The sequence below is a fragment of the Mesoplodon mirus genome (assembly GCF_964341445.2).
Source record: "Mesoplodon mirus genome assembly, chromosome: 9".
Classification (NCBI taxonomy): Eukaryota; Metazoa; Chordata; class Mammalia; order Artiodactyla; family Ziphiidae; genus Mesoplodon; species Mesoplodon mirus.
In genome coordinates, this window is record NC_138985.1 from 35,120,444 (window position 1) to 35,142,023 (window position 21,580).

Below are 21,580 nucleotides of genomic sequence, written 5' to 3' on the forward strand. Positions count from 1 at the left end.
CATGGTGAATTACAACAAAGGAGCCAAGAATACACAATGGGGAAAGGACAGGCTCTTCAGTGAATGGTGTTGGGGAAGCTGGACAGCTACACACAAAAGAATGAAATTGGACCATTACCTTACACCATACATAAAAATTAACTCAAAATGGATCAGAGAGTTGAATGAAACCACAAAATTCTTGGAAGAAAACTCATGTGGTAAGCTTCTTGATACTGACCTTGGCGATGATTTTTTGGACTGACACCAAAAGCAAAAGGCAACCAAAATCAAAAATAAATAAGTGGGACTACATCAGACTAAAAGGCATCTGTACAACAAAGGAAACCATCAATGAAATGAAAAAGCAACCTACTGAATGGGAGAAAATATTTGCAAATCATATAGTTGATAAGGGGTTAATATCCAAAATATATAAAGAATGCATACAACTCAATAACAAAAATAAAAACAATCTGATTGAAAAATGGGCAGAAGACCTGAATAGACATTTTTCCAAAGAGGACATACAGATGGTCAACAGGTACATGAAAAGGTGCTCAAAATCACTAATCATAAGGGAAATGTAAATCACAATGAGATTTCACCTCACACCTGTTACACTGGCTATCATCAAAGACAAGAAATAACAAGTGCTGGTGAGGGTGTGGAGAAAAGGGAACTCTTGTGCACAGTTGGTGGAAATGTAAATTGGTGCACCATCATGGAAAACAGTACAGAGGTTCCTCATAAAATTAAAAATTAATAAATTAAACATGATACAGCAACGCCATTTCTGGGTATTTATCTGAAGAAAATGAAAACATTAACTTGAATAGATACATGCACCCCCGTGTTCACTTCAGCATTATTTACAATAGCCAAGATATGGAAGCAAACTATATCTTGTCTATTTATAGATGAATGGATAAAGAATGTGTTATATATACACAATGGAATATTATTTAGCCATAAGAAAGAAGGAAATCTTGCCATTTGCGACAACATGGATGGACCTAGAGGGCACTGTACTAAGTGAAGTAAGTCGGACAGAGAAAGACAAATACTACATAGCATTACTTATATGTGGAATCTTAAAAGAAAACAAACAGAAAACCAAAAAAACAAAACAATCAAACTCAGGGATACAGAAAACAGATGGCAGTTGCCAGAGGCAGGGGGTGGGAGGGCATGCAAAATGAGTGAAGGGGGTTAAAGGTACAAATATGCAGCTATAAAATAAATTAAGTCATTGGGATGTAATGTACAGCATGGTGACTATATTAATAACACAATATTACATGTTTGAAAGTTGCTGAGAGAGTAGATCTTAAAAGTTTTTATCACAAGAAAAAAAATTTGTAACTGCATTTGGTGATGGATGTTAATAGAATCAGCGTGATGATTATTTCCCAATATATACAAATACTGAATCATTATGAGGTATACCTGAAAGTAATATAATATTATGTCAACTATATCTAAATAAAAAATTATTCCATTTAGCAGTACTTAGGGTCCAAAATGAACTGATTCTTTGATATGAAAGTGGATGCTATGAAGTGAGAAAATAGGGTCAATTTATAGATATGGCTTTAATACTGACTTGTTAAGATACTGATCTCATTGATGGCAGGCCAGGACTTGGGGTAGGGTCATCTACTACATGTGCTAAAGAAAAACGTTGTACTGGGAGATGCTTATGTAATCCTATGATGTCACTGGAAAGAAAATAGTTTACACTTATTTTACGGTAAAGCTATGATGTGCTTTCCCAAATGATAGTTTTACTTAAAAGATTGTAGGAAGAAAAATAATATCCTAATTCAAAATAGAGTATTAAGTGTTCCTTTTGTACTTCTGAACATAATAGAGATTGTGCAGACATACACTATTGACTCGCAGTGAATTATTTCTGTATAAACCACACCCTTTGAGTCCATGTACCTGTGACTTGTTTCTAACCAATAGGACCTGACAAAGGTGATGTGATAGTCACCACCATGATTATATTATGTAAGATTCCATCTCAGCAGACTAGAATGAATCTTCTGCTAGCCTTGAAAAAGTAAACTGGGATGTGTGAGGGGGACTGAGTGGGCCCCACAGATGCTGAGAGTGGTCCCCAGCTGACAGCCTGCCAGAAAATGGGGAATTTAGTGCCACAACTTGGAGGAACTGAATTCTGCCAACAACCTCGTGACCCTGGAAGAAGATCCCCAAGCTCTAGAACAAAACACAGACTGGCCAACAAACAGATTGCAGCTTTGTGAGATCCTTACCAGGGCACCCAGTCCATGCTTAATTTCTTGAACCATGAAAACTGTGAGATACTAAATGTGTGCTGTTTTAAGCCATTAAACTTGTGGTAACTTGTTATGCATCAATAGAAAATTAATACAAAGATGAAAGCTGTATTCTGAGTCTTCTCTGCACAGAATATACAGGGACCTTATCTTGGTAGCAAAACCTGTGGAACATTTTATGTTTATAGTAGCTACCACAGTGATTTAGCAGCTACAGAGGGTAGGAGATAAAGGGAAAATAGGCCATGAAGAGATAACGTTTTGCCCTTCATAAATGAAGAGGAAGAGATTTGTGTTATCAGTTCTGCAGTGGTGGGGTTACGGTATAATATATGTAGCAAGTGCATGGCATCTAGGCTGCACTAAATATATAACTGAATGAATTATGAATGGATGAAAATTGAAATGCCTAATTTTCCCCAAGCGGGACTGATGCATCAGTGACCGTGATGTTAAAAATAATAGATTCGTATTGTATTCTGTTCTTAGAAAATGTCTATAGAAGTATATTAACTCAATGAATCTTGAAAGAACAAACAAGAAACCCTCTATTTTACAGAAATAAAGTTTTGTGAGGTTACGTGCTCAAGACAACACCTAATATATGGCAATGCTAGAGCGGAGCCCAAACTCTTAGTCCAAATAAATAAGTGGCTTAGTGATGAGTCTCCTGTTGGGTTAGGGCCAGGGAACCTGGTTTGGAATCAGAAAGGGTGGGTTTGGGAGCAGCATATCCACCCCTTCCCTTTCTCATTCAGTTGCAGAGGGGAGAGTGATGAGAGACATCACAATCAGGCCATTAAAAGGAGAAACTACCAAGATATAAAAAATGTTGGGGAGTCAGTATCTCTCAGTCAGTAATGACAAGAGGAAACATTTCTGGCTTAGGCAGTTTGCAGATTATACTGTACCATTTAATCTGAAGCTGTAACTGATTAGTTGGGACAGATTGTGCTCATTTTATCAATATAATTTCCATTTTTCTATTGATGCATAAATGTCTATGACTTGTTTATATCTTTATCAGACATTACAAAGATGAAAGTGTTACTTTTTAAGTATTACAGATTTTATCATTTTTGTATTTTACCATTTGTGTTAAAAAGATGAATGGCATATACATATCTGTTAAATGAATAAGTAGTTAATACTTACATATCTTAGTATACAAATCTACATAGAAGAAAGTATATACAGGCCTGGTACCATAATAATATTATAATTACCACTATTTGGGGGAGTAGTTGAGAAACTGATTTGGAGAGAAAAGTTCTGAATTTGCTGAGTCACTTTAGGGATACTATAAATAAAATCCAGGTGCCCGTATTATTTTTGTGCTACAGGCTAAACCTGTCATCGAAATCAATTTGCTCTTGGTGAAGGAGGTATTCAGTGAAGTTCAACAGCTTCTACTGTCCAGTATATATCAGGGAATATTTTTCACTAAAGAGTTATTTTATAAAATTATTTCGGTTATATTCGTTACTCTATTTAAAAAACTGTTACTACTATCTGTAATGGAGAAGAAACGTTATATGTTGTTAGGTGACCAGGCTAAGAATAAACATTCCACTGAAATTGTGCTTTAAACAAAAAGTGAGCTGCTTTTATTTATTTTCATCTAGTTTTTTACTACATCAGATTTATTGAACTTTTAGTTGTCAGATGCCTCAAAATATATGACTTTGAACCAATGAATTCTATTTGGTGACTCTACTTTGTGCCAATATTATTTTATATTTAATATATTATTTGTTCCTAATCTCTTTGGTATCATCTTCAGGGATAGAAGGAAAAAGAAAGTAACATCTCTAGAGTTTCTCCTATTTGTCTTATACTATTTTTTGTGTTTTTTAATCATCTCTATAACTTTTCATGTTAGTTACTATCTATACCATTTCAGGACAAAGCAGCTGAGACTAAGGAAGGTTAGAAACCTGCCTAGGTTGGCTAGCAAGTAAAAAAGCTAATATTAGAGCCCATTTTCTTCTTGAGTCCCACGTCCTTGTTCTTTCTATATAACTTTGCTCATCGCTCTAATTGTCAAGAAAATATTCTAGAAGATCAGTATAAATCCTTTCTCCTTCAACTGAATCTCATTTCTTATTACCTACTTTCCATGGCCCATTCATATACATTTTTCATTTATATCCTTATATTTAACATTAGCATCACCAATTTATCCTCCTTAACCTGTAGGTTAAACATCTTGAATGTCTTCACCGTGTCCTCACAGAATCAATTATTAATTCCTTTAATTTTGCTTTATTAAGAAAAACAGAAAAATATGTTCATCTATCTCCAGTTAGAAGCATAGCCTATAATGTCACTTCCTTAGCAGGAACACACTTCTACAAGCAATATTTATCTTGATAGATGTCAGGAAAAGTGATGATGTGAATGAGGAACTAGTCCTAACAGTAGATACTTCCTTTGTCACTAAGGAAGTGCACACAAGCTTTCACTAAAATGTACCAGGAAGAAACTGTGATTTTAGAAGAGATTCAGTCCAAATAGTATTTTATTTCTATAGTTGTATAATTTGTTTATTCCTAAAAATAATTTGAGAGGCTTGCAAAAAATTATGTCATACATAATTTGGACTGTTGCTAAGAATGAAAGAGAAAAAGCCATCCTGAATGGGGAGGGAGAAATTTGGGGGTCAAGGCACCTTCACAGAATCTGCTCAGTTTCCTAGAACTTGCAGCAGTTACGATGGAACACACATGTTCCCAAATGGACTGTGACACTTCTTCGTGTTCCACGAGAAACAGAAAATATGACAAAATTGTTTTAACTTTCTAAGACTTGGCCTTAAAAAAAAAAGTTTTCTCACGAAGTGTTCATGTAAATAACATTGGAGGCATGTTAGCGCATGTCAGGTATAATTTATATCAACGGCATGAAGCAGAGTTCACCACATTTTTGCCTCAGTTCCCTTTTATTTTATATACCACATGTGAGGACAGCAGTGCGTTCTCAAATAAAAGTGATCAAACATTTTTATTTGATCACCTGGTGCACCTTATTTGATTATGGTTAAGCTTCTTTCAGAATTCAGCTTTGAAGCAAACAAGACAAAACCATGCTTCAATGATTTCAATGATACCCATACCACCTATCAAATTAAATTCAGATTCTTTACTTGTCTGGTCCACCATGATCTGGCCCTAACTTTGGTTCCTTTTATGTACTCTGTGTTCTATCAAAACAAAACGGAAAAAAAGAAAAAAAAGAAAAACCCAAACAAAAATAATCTGTCTTCCTGCAGTGACAAAGTCATTGAAAAGAAAAAAACAGCACTAATTATGGTCTAAGGTCTAAAATTAAGACTCAGTATTATGTGCTGCCTCATGAACTGGTCAAATTAGCAGGGTCTTAAATGGTCTAACCATAAGATCCCCTCCCTACTCTGGTGGATATAAGGACCCCTAGCCAAACAGCCCTCCTTATCAAGGGGATCAAGTACAATTTCTGCTTATCCCTGAGCAGCTGAGCTTCAGTTTCCTCCAAGTCTAGGAAATTATTCAACCAAGTCAATCATATCTTCCTTCAAGAACCAGGGGCAGTCCAACCTTTTGATACTAAAATGTTGGCCTTCCACAGCTGGTTGTTTACTCTTTTCCTAAGTAAAACCCCCATGTGGCCTATATATTTTAAGGAAATAATGAATATCATGGCTGCAGTTTTTCACTGTAGTATTGTGGTATTGTTTATAATACTGAAAAGGGGAAGACAACACAAATGTCCAACAATTGAGGAATGGTTGATGTAGATGATTAAATATCTACAAACATGATAAAAACAAGTAACTAAATTTATGTTTATGAAGAACTCTTGACGTAACAGGAAAATGTCTTTGTTAGGCAATTTACACTATATTAAAAATATGTATGTAAACTACTTTACAATATACTCCTAACTTTTACTGTGTGTGTACATGGGTATAAACAAGATAAAAAGGAAAGAGAATATAAATTGTCAAATTACGATGGCTTTTATTTTCATCTTTATATTTTTCACTACTACCATAATTTACTGAGGATTGATCAGTCTGTCTATCCATCCATTTGTCCATCCAGCTATCTACACATACATATACCCACACACACACACTCATTTTACGTATACATACAAAGAAGAGAGTTGAAAATGATATATGCATTTAGCCATTTAGCTACTGGTAGCTGAAAGCCAGATGGGAGGTTTGCCTTTTAGATCTCTAAAAGAGGAAAAAGAAACGAAAATCTTCATGAGAAAATGGGGAAAGATGTGTTCTCTATATCCCATTGATAAAATTCTTCGAGCAAATGAAGATATGCAGTACAAAAATTGTACGTGTACAAACATGTACCCGTGGTTTGTGCCATATTTTAATTTTCATTAGACAGTCTCATGTATTCATTGCTTCCTATGTATTAGCTCCACTTCTTCAAGTGGCTTGCAAATTCTTGGAAGCAGAGTGGTCGCCACAGGCTTTTCCTGTATCTGCCTCATAGCTAGGTTAAGGTTGAATCTATATTCAATATGAACTATTTATTTTTTTATAGTGGGCAACTGAAAGATAGGCCTTTGTTTATTGTAACTGTACTTTCTGTAATCCTATATTATTTGAAAAATTTTCAAGTAAATTTAACAGTTAAAAAAGGTGGCTAAATTTTTGTTTCAGTATTTTTATTGACTATGGAACATATTCTATGGAACATGGGGTATTTTTTAAAACTAATTTGCTGATCATATCTTTGAGAAATACTGGGTAAGATATATAGAACTATTCTTACCATCTAGAAGGTTCCATCTAAAGTCTGAATACACATATCTATCTAAGTCACCTCTAAGTTTGTGGATTTTCTCTGTAAACACACATAAATAAGAAAAAAAGGAGGAGAATGATATCAGTATTTGGTGGAAATGGTTATACTTTCAAATTATTTCAGAAGCGAATAGAAAATATGCAAGTACAAAGTAAACAGTATAATTATTTTCATATCTTTTTAACATATTTAAGATTTTCATTTGCTTTCTTAGGATTTTGCATACATAATTTCTTTGGTTGCATACTGGGACAATATAATGACTGACCAAACTATGTAAATAAGGCAATTATCACAAATGTAATCATTTCCATTAAAAAATTATTGAAATATAAACCATAGTGAGTATGAGGGTTTATTTGCTGTGTATATATGTATGCATGTATGTAAACTCCCTATCCTCTTCCAAATACGAAAACATAATTCACTCAATGCCTATTCATTTTGCCAGTGTTTGAGATCTCCATTGATTAACAGGAGGAAGTAGAAAGTCTGACTAGCTATTGTTTGCTTTTAAAGCTATTCTTAAATACTTCTGCTCAGATTTTTAAAATTTTAGGCCAATAAAACTCCTTCCAGTGATTAGTATTAAATGGGAAGAGAGGAAGAAATTCTATAGCAGATGGTACAGTTCCTGCAGTGTTGTCACAACTAGTCACTAATGTTCTTTATGAACAAAGCTGGGATGTCTACTCTCACTGCTCTGTTCCGTATTGTACCACACTTTTAGCAATTGCAATAAGGACAAAAATGAAACTTATCCCCATTGGAATGGAACAAGTAAAACTGTCTTTACTTGCAGATAACATAATCTTGCATGTAGAAAATCCTAAGAACTCCACAAAAAAAACTATTAGAACTAAAAACACTAGCAAGATTATAAGCCAAAAGGTCAATATACAAAAATCAAATATTTCTATAAAAGGGCAATGAATAGTCCAAAATTGAAATTAAGAAAACAACTGCATTCTCAATAGCATCAAGAAGAATAAAATAATTTGGGAGACATTTAGCAAATGAAATGCTAGTTTTGTACACTGAAAACTATAAAACTTTACTGAAAAAAATGAAAGGATATCTCAGTAAATGAAGAGGTATTACATGTTCATGAATTAGAAGATTCAATGTTGGTAAGAGAGCAATTCTCTCCAAATTGATCTATAATTTCAATGCAACCTGTATCATAATCCCAGTAAGTTGATACTAAAAAAATATGGAAGTTAAAAGGATCAAGAATAGCCAAAACTATCTGGAAAAAAAAAAGTTGGAGGACTTCCACTACCAGATTTCAAAACGTAATATAAAGCTATATAGTAAGCAAAAGAGTGTAACAGGCGTGTAGTCAAACAGTACAGAATTGAGAATCTAGAAATAAATTCTTGTATTAATGGTAGATTGATTTTTGACAAAGATACCAAGGCAATTCAATGGGGAACATATTTTTTTAACAAAAGGTGCTTGTACAATTAGATATCCATTAGTGCTTCAAAAAAATGAACCTGGATCTCAGCCTCATACCATACACAAAAACCAGCACAAAATAGGTCATTGACCCGAATGTTTAAAGCTTCTGGTATAAAACAGAAATAATAAGAAAATCGTTTTGACCTTGGGATAGTTCTTAATACATTATCAAGAGCAGCATGGTTCACAAACAAAAAAAATCAATAAACTGAGTTCCATTAAAATGTTAAAACTTTTCTTTAAAACACACCTTTAAGAAAATAAAAAGACAACACACAGATTAGAAGGAAATTTATGCATGCCATGTATCTTATAAAAGACACATCCAAATATATAAAGAACTCTCACAACTCAGTATGAGGACAAACAACCCAAATAAATACGGGCAAAATTTCTTAATAAATACTTCACCAAAGAATACGTATGCTTTGCTTATAAACCTGAAAATATGCTCATTATCATAGGTCATGAGGAAAATTCAAGCTAAAAATAACAATGAGATATCATCCACACTCACCCCAAAAGACAGACATTACCAAGTGTTGACAATGACATGGAGAAAGTGGAATCCTTACACACTGCTGGCGAGAATGCAATATGGTACCTTCATCTTGGAAAATTATTTGGCAGTTTCTTAAATAGTTAAGAAACTTACCATGTAACTCAGCAGTTCCTCTTCTAGGATGCCATACAGAAATATCATATGTCCAAACTAAAACGTGTATGCAAGTATTAAGAAAAGCCAGGCAAAATCCAATGGATAAACAAATATACACAATCTAAACAATGGAATACTTCTTAAGAATAAAAATAGCAAACTTCTGATACATGTTACAAAATGGATAAACCTAAAAAATACGGGAAAGGGAAAGGAGCCAGACACCAAAACTGTAAACTGTGTGATTTAACGTATGTGAAGTGCCCAGAAAGGGTAAACTCAGAGACATAAAGTAAATTTCCTGCCTGTGGCTGGGAGAGGAGTGTTGGAAGTGGCTATTGCTATCAGACCCAAGGGAACTTTTTTGCAATGATCAAAATGTTCTAAAATTGTGGTGATGGTCACACAACTCCATAAATTTATAAAAGTCATTGATTTGCACACATACAACGTGCATATTTATGATATGTAAAGTTGTTGAAATAATAATTTAAAAAGGGCTATCCACAATGGTATTCCTACCAACTCAGATCCAATGAGATCTGTTATATTTATCTCCTGTTTCTAAAAGCTCATGAAGATGGTGGACTAAAGAGGAATAGAAAATGAGCCGCTATTTCCATAGAAGACACTGCTGTCTTTTGAACCTAAACATTTTTAATGCTCTTCACTACTGCACTTCCTAATTAGTCTTTCTAGCCTTGCAGATGGAGCCAGTCTATTGCAGAACTATACATAAGCAAATATCTTTTTTAAAATCAGAAGAATTTCTTTGACTTGTTTCAAACAGCTGTGTTTCTGGAGCCATAAGACGAGTTCTAAATAAAAAAGAGACTCATTTCTTGAGCATTTCATTTCATCTTTTTTTCTGATAATTTCTGTCTAAGAGAAGGGGAAATAACATTTGTTGAGTGTATAGTAAGTATAACATTTTGGGCTAGGTGCACTTGCAATTATGTGAGATAGAGAGAGCTGGTCTTATTTTATGGTTGAGCAAACTTATTCTCAAAATTTAAATAAGTGATAGAGCTGGACTCCAACTCAGGTCTTTCTAATTCTAAAACTCATGACCTGTTTTCTTCATTTTGCTGCCTTCTACTTGTTTGAATAAAGATTTTCAAAACCACTGTATAGTTGTTGATCAACACCTATAAGAGTATCTTTGAAGTTTACGGTAAAAAGTTAAGTATCTATTTCCTTAAAATTATGGGCTACTTAATAGAAGACTATATGCATGTATTTTCCTCTGCATACATCATAAAATACTATAAATAATGGTACATATGTATATGTGTGTACACACTTATACATATATACATACGTCTATGAAAAATAAAGTTTTATAAATTCCCTGGCTTTGTCTCAGTTGTTCCTAAAATTTTACTATAATAATTACTCACATTTAATATTCTCCTACTAAAGTATGAGTAATTTGTAGATCAAGGTCTTTGTTGGATTCATTCTAGTAATACAGCAACCAACACAATGTAAATCACACCATGGGTGTTCTGTCAATAACTATTAATGAATAAAAAAATTTTAATGAATTCAATATAAGTTTAAAAGCAGTTATAAAATATACTTTATTTGTGTAAGTTTTTTATAGGAAGAAATAAAAACTTATTTAGAATTTTTTAAACTTTCTCTATAAAGATCCTTAGAGAAGTATTTCTCAAACATTTTGGTTCCAAGGAGCCATTTATATTTTTTAATATTATTAGGGACCTCAAAAAGCTTTTGTTTATATGGGTTATAATTATGTGTATTCTCTGTATTATAAACTAAAACTGAGAATTTAAAGTATTTATTAATGAATTTAAAGTATTAATAAACTCATTCTATGTTAAAATAAATCACATTTTTAATAAAAATATATTTTAAAACCAAAACATTTATGAGAAAGGTGGCATTGTTTTATATTATTGCAAATCTGCTTGATATTAAGTTAAATAGAAGACAGCTGAATTCTCTTATCTGTTATATACAGTCTATTGTGATGTCACACATCACCTAGAGTCTGTCATACAGAGTGAAGTAAGTCAGAAAGAGAAAGACAAATACCGTATGCTAACACATATATACGGAATTTAAAAAAAAAATGTCATGAAGAACCTAAGGGTAAAACAGGAATAAAGACACAGACCTACTTGAGAATGGACTTGAGGATATGGGGAGGGGGAAGGGTAAGCTGTGACAAAGCGAAAGAGAGGCATGGACATATATACAGTACCAAACGTAAGGTAGATAGATAGTGGGAAGCAGCCGCAGAGCACAGGGAGATCAGCTCGGTGCTTTGTGACCGCCCGGAGGGGTGGGATGGGGAGGGTGGGAGGGAGGGAGATGCATGAGGGAAGGGATGTGGGAACAAATGTATATGTATGACTGATTCACTTTGTTATAAAGCAGAAACTAATTAAAAAAAAAAAAGAAAAAAAATCAATTAATCTCTGAGAAACTCTACTGTATATTCACAGGAAAATAAGAGTGCAAAAGGCAAATGCTACCTTAGTATTACTATGAAAATAATTTTGACCTTGAAAACCCCCTGAAAGAGTCTTGGGTACCATGAGGGTTCCAGGCTCATACTATGACAACCACATAGTAGAAAGAATTATGAAAAAAAACACAACTTTCTAATCCTGTCTACTATTTTGAAATTACTTTTGCTTCCAATAAATAGAAATATATTTTTTCCTTTTCTGTGAGGTATGCTGGTTTCATATAATTCTTATAAAATATTTTAATGCTAGACCCATTTAGAATGGTCTATTAAAATACTAAAAAAGATATATTTTATTTCTACTTTCGATGGGTTTATATAACTAAAATGAAAATTTACTAACGACAATTTCCCCCTCTGTTTAGGAGAGCAGAAATACTACATTTTATTCTTCTCTTCTTCCTTGATTACATCCTTATCTTTTTGACAAAGGCAGTTAAATTATTAGCTTAGATAGCTTTTTCACTATTGATGAAGCTATTGGACACTGCTGTTTTTCTCTAAATGTGAGAGACAAACAGGAATTTAATTTTTTTATTATGAAAAATTTCATACATATAAAAAAGTAGTGACAAGACCGTAATAAACCCCAGTATGGTTGATCTTCCAGCTCCAACAATTAATCAAATCATGGTTAGTTTTGTTCCATCTATTTCTTTACCACTCTCTACACAGATAATTGTGAAGCAAATTCCACACAAGACACTGTTTCCTCTGTAAATATTTTAGTATGCATCTCTAAAAGATATATTCCATTTTTAATGAAAACATTAACATAAAAATGACACTGATAGCTACGAATAACTTTACTGTCACCAAATATTTAGTCACTCAAACTAAGCTTTTGGTAGACCAGCAAATAACAGAGATTAGCCAGGAGTGTAAACGCTCTATGCCAGGGTTTGCCTATTAACCTCAAATTTCTGGAGGCTGTTCGCTAAAAATTGCCGTTTCTGGTTCTAGTCTTGCACATACATGCATTTAAATCCCTTTCAGGTACTTAAGACTTATCTGAAGACAATACAAGTTGCTTCAAAACGTTTACTTTAGAATGAGATCGTGCTACCGGATACATGGAAAATATATTCAGTAGTAACGCAGGGTAAATACAACAAGGAAAATATTTTTATTATTATTTTAGGCAAATATCAAAATAAAAAGGAGCTTGCAGAGAGATAATATAATACACTAGTAAATTTACCGTTCAAAACTATAATCCTCTTTTCTCATTTTGCGAAATCTATATACAGAGGAAACTGAATTTAGTTTTCAGACTAGAATATATATAACAAGAAATCAATAGCTCTTATTTCTGTTATTCTTATATTTTAAAATAAGAATTATTTTTTCTTAATTGTAGTAAAAGAAAAGAAATTAAAAAATTTTCCTAATTGTAGTAAAAGAAAAATTAAAATAAACTGCAAAAGAAAAATGATAAGGTTGAAGGGATAATTACTTTGACATAGTATATTAATAGTAATACAACTAAAAAATAGACATATTGATATAGAGTCCTGATGATTTAGTAAAAATACTTTGAAGATTTTTGTTGTACTCCCTGAAAAAAATAATTTTGGTATTGCTAGAAAGTATTATGTTGTTTTGCTTTATGAGCTGGAGGGAACTGAAATAGTTTGTAGCAGGTAGTTATTTCTACAAAAAGAGTCCCTGCATTTTAAGGCTCACCCCTGGAATGTTCATCAGTACTTAAAATACAGTCTGTATACAATAAAATCTTGAAAGTTTGAATTATCTATCTCTGGCAGAAGAAAAATTACCCAATCTTAAAAGAAAAACAACAATATTAGGCTCTAAATCGATTCATTCTCTATGAAAATAAAGAGAGGACAATTGCTCAAAACAAAACCTGTTCCACATCTACATTCTCTAGGGTCTAAAATCTGCAAGGAACAACAGGAATAACACTGAAGAAATACCTCTTTTTTATTCTCTATCAGTCCTTAAAAAGAAAAACCCTCCAACACATAGGCCATGTTAGATATACCACCTATACATATATCCATATATATTCATGAATATTTTCTGTTGATGTACGTTGTCTATGAAACAAAGAGTGAGAATATAGGGAAATACTTGAGTGAGAATATACGTAATTTTCATATTTTAAAAATTTATTAACTATGAGAAAATTTATACTTCCATCTCACAAATATGAGGACTTTTTGTTTGTAAACTAAATTCAACTTGAGATCTGGATTAGATTCTGAACCAGAAAAAAAAAATTAGCGGGGATACTCAAAATCTGGATAAGGCTTGTAGATATGTCAGTACTATCATATTAATGTTAATTTCTTGTTTTGATCATTTTTTGTGGTTAGATAGATGTTAACATTAGTGAAACTGGGTAAAGGGTGGGCAAAAGAACTGTGTTATTTTCTGGGAGTCCAAAGTATTTCAAAATAACAAGGTTAAAATTTCTGTCATAAGTTTGGTTTACAGAAGAACACAAACAAATAAAAATCAGCAAAATTGATAAACTTCAAATTGATAAGTATAGGGGAATCTATTCTTTAGAAAAATTCAAGTTAGTTTTCTACTTTCTGTGCAAGAATGTTTTATGGTCCTATGACCATATTACTGAACAGTGCAATAATTATGGAGCATTGTAATGTCATGCACATTTTTAAAAATGAAGATAACAGAATGATCTAAATATATATGCCATTTAGTAATGTATCATACTAATGATTATGCCATTATTGTCTTTTATATTTAAATGCACAACCTGCTTATTTTTTGAAATTTTCCAATACACAACTTTTGACATAAAAAGTGCTCTTTTCTAAAGTTTAATGAGTCATCTAAACTGAAATTCAAATACATATCTCAGTGCGACATTAATGAAAAGAACTAGATTATTTGATTTCCTTTACCTGAGACTGTGTGATCCTTGGAGTCTCTTGTTATTTTTATTCTTGCATGAGGAAAGATGTAGTGCACAGTTTTCCCGTTCATCTGTATAATCTAAGACGTACATGTGATAAGGTGAAAAAGCAATGTTAAAGAGACTTAAAAGGCAATTTACAGAATTCACTTTTTTTTCAAAGCACATTGATTCAATCAATGAAAATATATTAGAAGACTCTCAAATGATGACAATTTTAAGCATTTAATACTACACAATGACATTATTGGTTTCCGAGTTTATTATAGTCTTTATGTTTACAACCAGTTTCTCTTGCAAACTGATTTGTTGTGTTTGGAAAATCAATGAGCACATGTAACACCTAAAGGATGCCTGTTACTATGGTAGTGCATAGTAGTGATGACAGTGGATAGAGGAAGTATATGGAAAATTGATATCTGCTGATTTTGTTTTGGACAGCCTAGAAATAGGCACTGTCAATTTTCAGCAATCAAGTGATCCTAAGGGAGAAAAGCCACAGAAGATCCTCATACTCTGCATCTCTATCACTCTACTAGGAATGCATATTTATGTTATTTTGATTTCATTGTGGAATTTTGCTTCTGCTGAGCACATCTACCAGCAGTTTCAATGTATACCTGATGTTGAGACTAATTCTGTATAAATAAATCAAATCTTTGCTCATTCTAATATTTTCTGAAGCCTTCTTTGTATGAAAAGGTGTTACTTCTCATTTACTTCTGATGTTCCTTCGGGTAGAAGAAACAACACTCAAAGTTCCTGTTACAAGTCTGTGATTTCAATTCTCATTACTGAGACTTGAACACGAGAATACTATAGACTGCATTATTGCTGTTTCCACCTGGAAAAATGAGATTTCTGAAACAAAAGTAAATTAGCAAATCCAAACTTATGCTTTATATTTTATGGAATTTGGCTTTCAAAAGAGATTTGTGAAATAATGAAAGAAATAGTAAAATATTTCTATATCTATAATAATAGGATTTTATTCGGATAGAATCTTGTATTTATCACCTCAGGAGAATTTCTGACTATAATTCAAATGAAATAATAGTAAAGAGACATTCAATACTACCAATTTCAGAATACGTTTAAAAAGTGTTTGGGACTACCAAAACAAAATATGAAACAGAATTTAGAACTAAAGGGATCTACATTTTGTGAAGGAAGATTCCTTGTAATACTCTTGTGATATTAATGTGTCTTTGAAAATCCATCAATAAAACTGCTAGACTTCTGGATTTTAAAAGGAAAATGTACTAAAAAAATACAAACTTAAATTATTGCCTTTAGCTTTTATTCTCTTTGGCAAAGAATAAGCTTAATCAGGCCTCTGATGGATATAAAACACTCCCCAGTCAACAGCAGAATCCTGTCTAGTCCAAGAATATTATATGAATTCTGCAAAGTAAAGCTAAAGTATTGTTTGCAAGACTGTAAAAACATTATGGTCAGTATAATCAGTCAATCTTGATAATTTATACTGATGCTAATTTTGTATACTACTGAAAACCTTGTATATATTCATAACAAAAGAGTGTGCATTTCCCTCTTTTCTTCCATACTCTTGCCTCCCATTCTGTCTCTTTCTCTTTCTTACTTTCTTTCCTGGCCTCACTTTCCCTCCCTTCGTCTTTTCTCCTTCATCTACTTTCCTTCTTCCGCTCCTCCTCTCCTTCCTCCCTCCCCTAATCTGTGTTTAAAGATATTTATTTTTTTACTAAAAATCAAACCATGTGCATTGAAAATCCTACAACTATTAGATATAACTCAACTTTACTTTGTTACTGTAGATAATTCATTAAAATTATGGATATTATTTCATTTTACTTCAAATGTCTTCTAATTTCACTTGGCCAAAAATAAACTAAGAAAACACTATTTTGCCTTTTGTTATTCTTTCTAATTCTCCAGTCTAGGGAGAAGTTGATATAATCTGATAGTCCCCCTACTGCCTAGTCTAGAAGAGTAATCAGGTTTCCCAAATGTTTCATCAGTTTTATCAACTAGTCCCTACTGCCTTTCAATATGTATCTATGATGATATTAAGTAGAAGGGATGTTAAGCATCTTCATTTCCATGAATATTGCTTTCAGAGCATCTCATAGGATCTCCTGTAATTTCAGCTTCATGAATTCATTTAATCAATTAAAAACATTAAACTGCCTCAATTTTTGATCAATGTGACCAAGAGTCTGAGGAAAGCAGAAGTATCCATCTCCCACATTTGCACTAGCTGGATATTGGCTTTTTTCTAGCCAACGCAGGCAATTGTTGAGAGAGTTCTCTAGCAGATGAAGTCTAAGGGCAGGTGTTGCTTCTGCCAACTAAGAGTAGGAACAAGGCCAGAGGGCGGGACTGATGTCAAGTAGTGCCTCATACCTCTCCCCAAGAGCCAGGTTTCTGATAGCATAGTCTTTTGATGATTCTGCATTGACAGAACTATCACCTGTATGCCACCCAGAAAAAGGGTTCTTCCTCTTCCCTACCTACAAATATTTCAAGAGAAATTATGTTCACGAACTGGCCCTTCATACTTATGAAGTAACAACTCTTGTGTTAATATATCTTTTATTTATACAGACATTCATGCTTTCTCTCACCTAAATACCTTGTATGACAGATGCAGGGGACAGAGTGCCCTTCTGGGGATCCAAGCCCTGTGTTAGGCACTGCACATATACCATGGTGGATGGAAGAGAGAGCACTTGCTCTCTAAAAGCCCGTAGACCAAGACACAATGCGTGGAGTGCTACTGGAGCACAAAGGAAGAACACCTGTGGGGAGGTGGTGGTGGTAGTGTCAGAGAAGGCTCCTTGCAAGATGAGGCATGTACATGGAGACCTCAGTGATGAATAGGGTTAGCCAAGCGAAGAGAGGAGGGGGAATGTTCAGGAAGAGGAAACAAGACATTCAAAAGCCCAGAAGAAAGAGAAAGAGTGGCTCTTCCAGAGGAGCTCAATGTACCGCAATATAGCAGTTGCATGGGAATTGCACAAGGCATGGGCATTACTGCAGAGTGAAGGCATTTTGTACTAGTAGAGAAATGTTGACCTTTCTAACAACCCTGTGAAGGGTATTAGTCCTATTTATAGATGAAGAGACTGAAAAAAATTTAAAAAAAAAATAAAGAGAAAGGAGTCAGGTGATCTGTTCAATTCACAAAGCAGAGTTGAATTTCTACTGAACAGTGCAGAGGTTAAACATAAATATATATATTTGAAAGGAAACAAATACAGTTTTGCAGATTGGGTTTATTTTTATGGTTTATATGATTTTGACTCTAACTTCAGAAATACTCTTCAATTTCTCTAATGTATGTTTACATTAAATATTTTTAAAGCAGACAAATTAGTGCTTGCATTAGTCAATTTGGTTTTATTACTTCTGCCTCCAGAGCATTTTATGAACATAAATTCTTATTATGCATAAGTTTTCAAATAAAAGCAGCTGGACTTATTGGTACCAAGAGTTCAATATTACCTTTTTTGTGATTAAATATGCAAAGAAGTGACTGAAACAAGAATGCTATTTTGCAATCCTTCTATACCAAAATATAGTTTTGATGAGTTAATGAGGAAGACAGTATTTGAAGATAAATATTAATGCAAAAAAGCATGAATTTTGAACTTTATATAAATGTAATTAAAGCATATGTTGTCTTCAATAAAGCTTTTATTTAGAGAAATCTATAAAGCAAAACAAAGAAATTATTGTCACAAAAGTCAGTATATTTGCTACTTGTTTGGGAGAGGTTGAAAATTACAATCTGCAAAGGGCACTTGGAGGTTTCAGTGGGCAGAAAATCCTCGCTTTTTTGTTTGTGTGGTGGTTATATGGCTGTTCACTTTATAACTAGTTTATAATTCTACATATTTTCAGTTTTGAGTATTGCAGTTTTTTTTTGTTTGTATGTTATATAACAAAATGCAAATGTAAAAAATAACTTTTAGCAAGACAATACACATTATTACATTTACCAGTATATAATTCTAACAAGGACCCTTACATTTTCTATGTTATCAAACATAGAGAGAAATTAATTAAATGATTCTCAAATATAGCCACTCTAATTTTGGTATTATATTGCTCTATAATTATATATTTAAAGATGATGTGCTATGGCTTCAGTGAACCAAAATCATAAATCTGTAGATGTAACAGAAAATTATGAACAAAAAAGTCATTAGGAATATTTATGTTTAATCTACATACAATAAAATAAATTTTAGAAAATATTTTTGGGGATGGGCAGATTATTTTAAAATTATCCTGTATAATATTAGTTGGATAAATTAGTTGGACAAGACTATTCTGATTGGATCCTCAGAAGTTTTGGGAAATAATTGTATGGAAGTTATTATTTTTTTTAGTTCTTCAGTTTTTATAGTTCATCTTATTAGGATTTCTTTAAAGGATCTGTGTTTTCATTAACTTGATCTAGGTTTGTCAGAAATAGTAAACTTCAGAGAAGCAAACAAGATGGGTAAGATATAACAAGTAAGTCATTACAGAGAGATTCCTGTAATAAAAAAAAATTGACAAATTGATTGTTTTAGTAATTGTAGATAACAGGTAAACTGAAATTTTTAAACATGTTCAGAATGATTTTAATCCTTTAACTTTCCCACTTCTGAGCTAGATCTATTCTAGATCTACAATACTTACAATATACAGAGAAGAACAGATTTCTATAAAATATGATAGCATCTAGAAAAACAAAATAAAATTCTGAGAAAACATTCAGAACAATTCTGAAAAATTTAGAACAAAATTCTGAGAAAAGAAAATTCTAATCAGCTGGAAATTTGTCTATGAAAACTGAAACTGGTTAGGAAAAAATCAAATCTAAGACCATAGATAATATCTTTTAGACAGTACTTATACATGTAAAAGTCTTGTTTTCTTTTACACCTTAATGTGACAAACACTGAATTATAGTAAATTCATATGGTTCTTCTGTGTTGTTCAAAATATAGCTGTCATTTACATCAGTGAATCGTTAATCAGACAGGGATGATTTAGGAGTTAATGTACATGATATAAGTAACTATCTCTTTGTGAGTATTTTAATGATCATAATGAATATACAGCCTGCAAAGATCTGATCTGTTAAGGCAACTGATTTAAGGCCACATGGCTTACCAGAGGAATCTCCCTCAGGTTATCCAACTGTTAATCTAGTAAGATCTATCAAAATTCAATTCAAACATCACCACATTTTTTCTAAAGTGAATAAGATAATGAATTATGATATTATATTTATGTAATAGTGAATAGCACCTCTAAGTTTAAGTTTTTCACCTACAAATAGGTATTAATAAAACATACTTTACGAAAGTTGTTCTGAAGATAAAATCCAAAAATGAATGTAAAACAAAAAAACACTTCCACATAATAGACCCTAAAACATCATCCCTTCACCCCCAACTGACGCCTTCCCTGTCCCCAGGTGACTTGGTTTGGTCATCCTCTTATTTGCTTGACACCTGAACATACTGTTATTGGAGAACACTGAAATTACCCAAATCTATTTCACCCAATATTCTGTAAGCTCTTTAGGAGTTTCATGTATTCTCTGTGTATGGCAGTGTTGGGTATGTTGTACAAACTTAATTATCTGTTAGAGGTAAAAAATCGCTTAAATTGCCTTGGTAGAAGCATCATGGTTATGCTGCGATGTCAGTCATGGCTGATGAAGAAAGGTTACTTAGTACTTTAAGATACTGAAAAGAAAAATCATTTGTGAACTGGATTGACAAAAGTCCCATTCATTGCAGGATAAGTGAGACCATTTTAGGATGAAATGAATCTTTTTTTTAAAAAAATAAATCTGAAAGAGATTGCTCAATATAGCACTTACTTGCTCTTGATGTTGACTGAGTGGTCTAGAGTGGACCAACCTTTCTGGCAGTTTTCGATCCAGACCATGTCCATTTTCCAAACGAGACTCCCTGGGTTTGTCAAACCAATCTGTTTCCTCACGACGCAGGTGATAGGCTTTGAAGACCAAGGAAACATCAAACATTGCAACTCTAACAAATACAGATGACAGAGGGCAGCAGATGTTCTGAAGTAGCAACATGCTCCAGGCTTATTAATCATTCATGCATTTCAAGCACAATTCCCAACAGGATCAGAAAAATCATTTCCAATATTATGTTAAAAATTTTGTACCATGGAATAACCTAGAAAAAATAATGTACCACCTGTGAAACTTTTCAAAGCAAAATAAAATTTAAATTTAGATTAGGTGAAAGAAGAAATTTAGACAGTGATTGAATAAATAAATGAACAATGAATATTTCTCAAAGGTCATTCTATTCAACCTCAGTCCATCAGTTCTACCTCCTCACCTCTCCCCACTACCCATCACCAAAATCCAAGGAAAATATATTCCTTGAATACAGAAGATTCTGTTATTTTCCCACTCTCATATCAACCCAGTACCACTATGGCTTTGGACATCAAGTGAGCATTTTTTGAAAACATGACATTTCTATGACATCCATAAATTAACAAAAGCATTTATTTTTAGGAGAATCCCAGGTATCATTGCTAGGAACATGTGTGCCATAATCACCTGGTAGCCTAATACTAAAAATATATCTATTAGCATTTTTCATTAAAAATTAATTATTTTCTGTGGGCTCACATATTTAGGAATTAAAGAGTTGGTTAACTGCTTTTTGTACTTAAAATGTGCCAAAACTTGACATCTTAAAATACTTTTTTGAAAATACAACCATATTTCAGTATATAAATATTATTTAAAAAATTTCATCCCATTCAGTTCTTAGTACTTCCAAGGTCTTTTTCTTATTTAGTGCCCCCAAATCACTGTTTACCTAATATACAGAATTTGACTTTATATAACTTTATTCTTTGTAAAAGGATCCCTAATTAATAGTCTCTGGAAATACATTATTGCTTCCTAAAATGGCAGATGGA

General features: G+C 32.9%; 1 protein-coding gene across 1 annotated transcript in view; it reads right to left on the reverse strand.

Annotated features, from left to right (window-relative positions):
• PCLO (piccolo presynaptic cytomatrix protein) overlaps positions 1-21,580 on the reverse strand; it is a 387,719-nt gene that overhangs the window by 138,371 nt on the left and 227,768 nt on the right. The window contains exons 8-9 of the mRNA XM_082632322.1: positions 20,493-20,629; positions 14,616-14,706 (exon numbers count right to left, since the gene is read on the reverse strand). Of these exons, the coding sequence (XP_082488448.1) occupies positions 14,616-14,706; positions 20,493-20,629 (228 nt within the window). The remainder of the gene's footprint in view (positions 1-14,615; positions 14,707-20,492; positions 20,630-21,580) is intronic.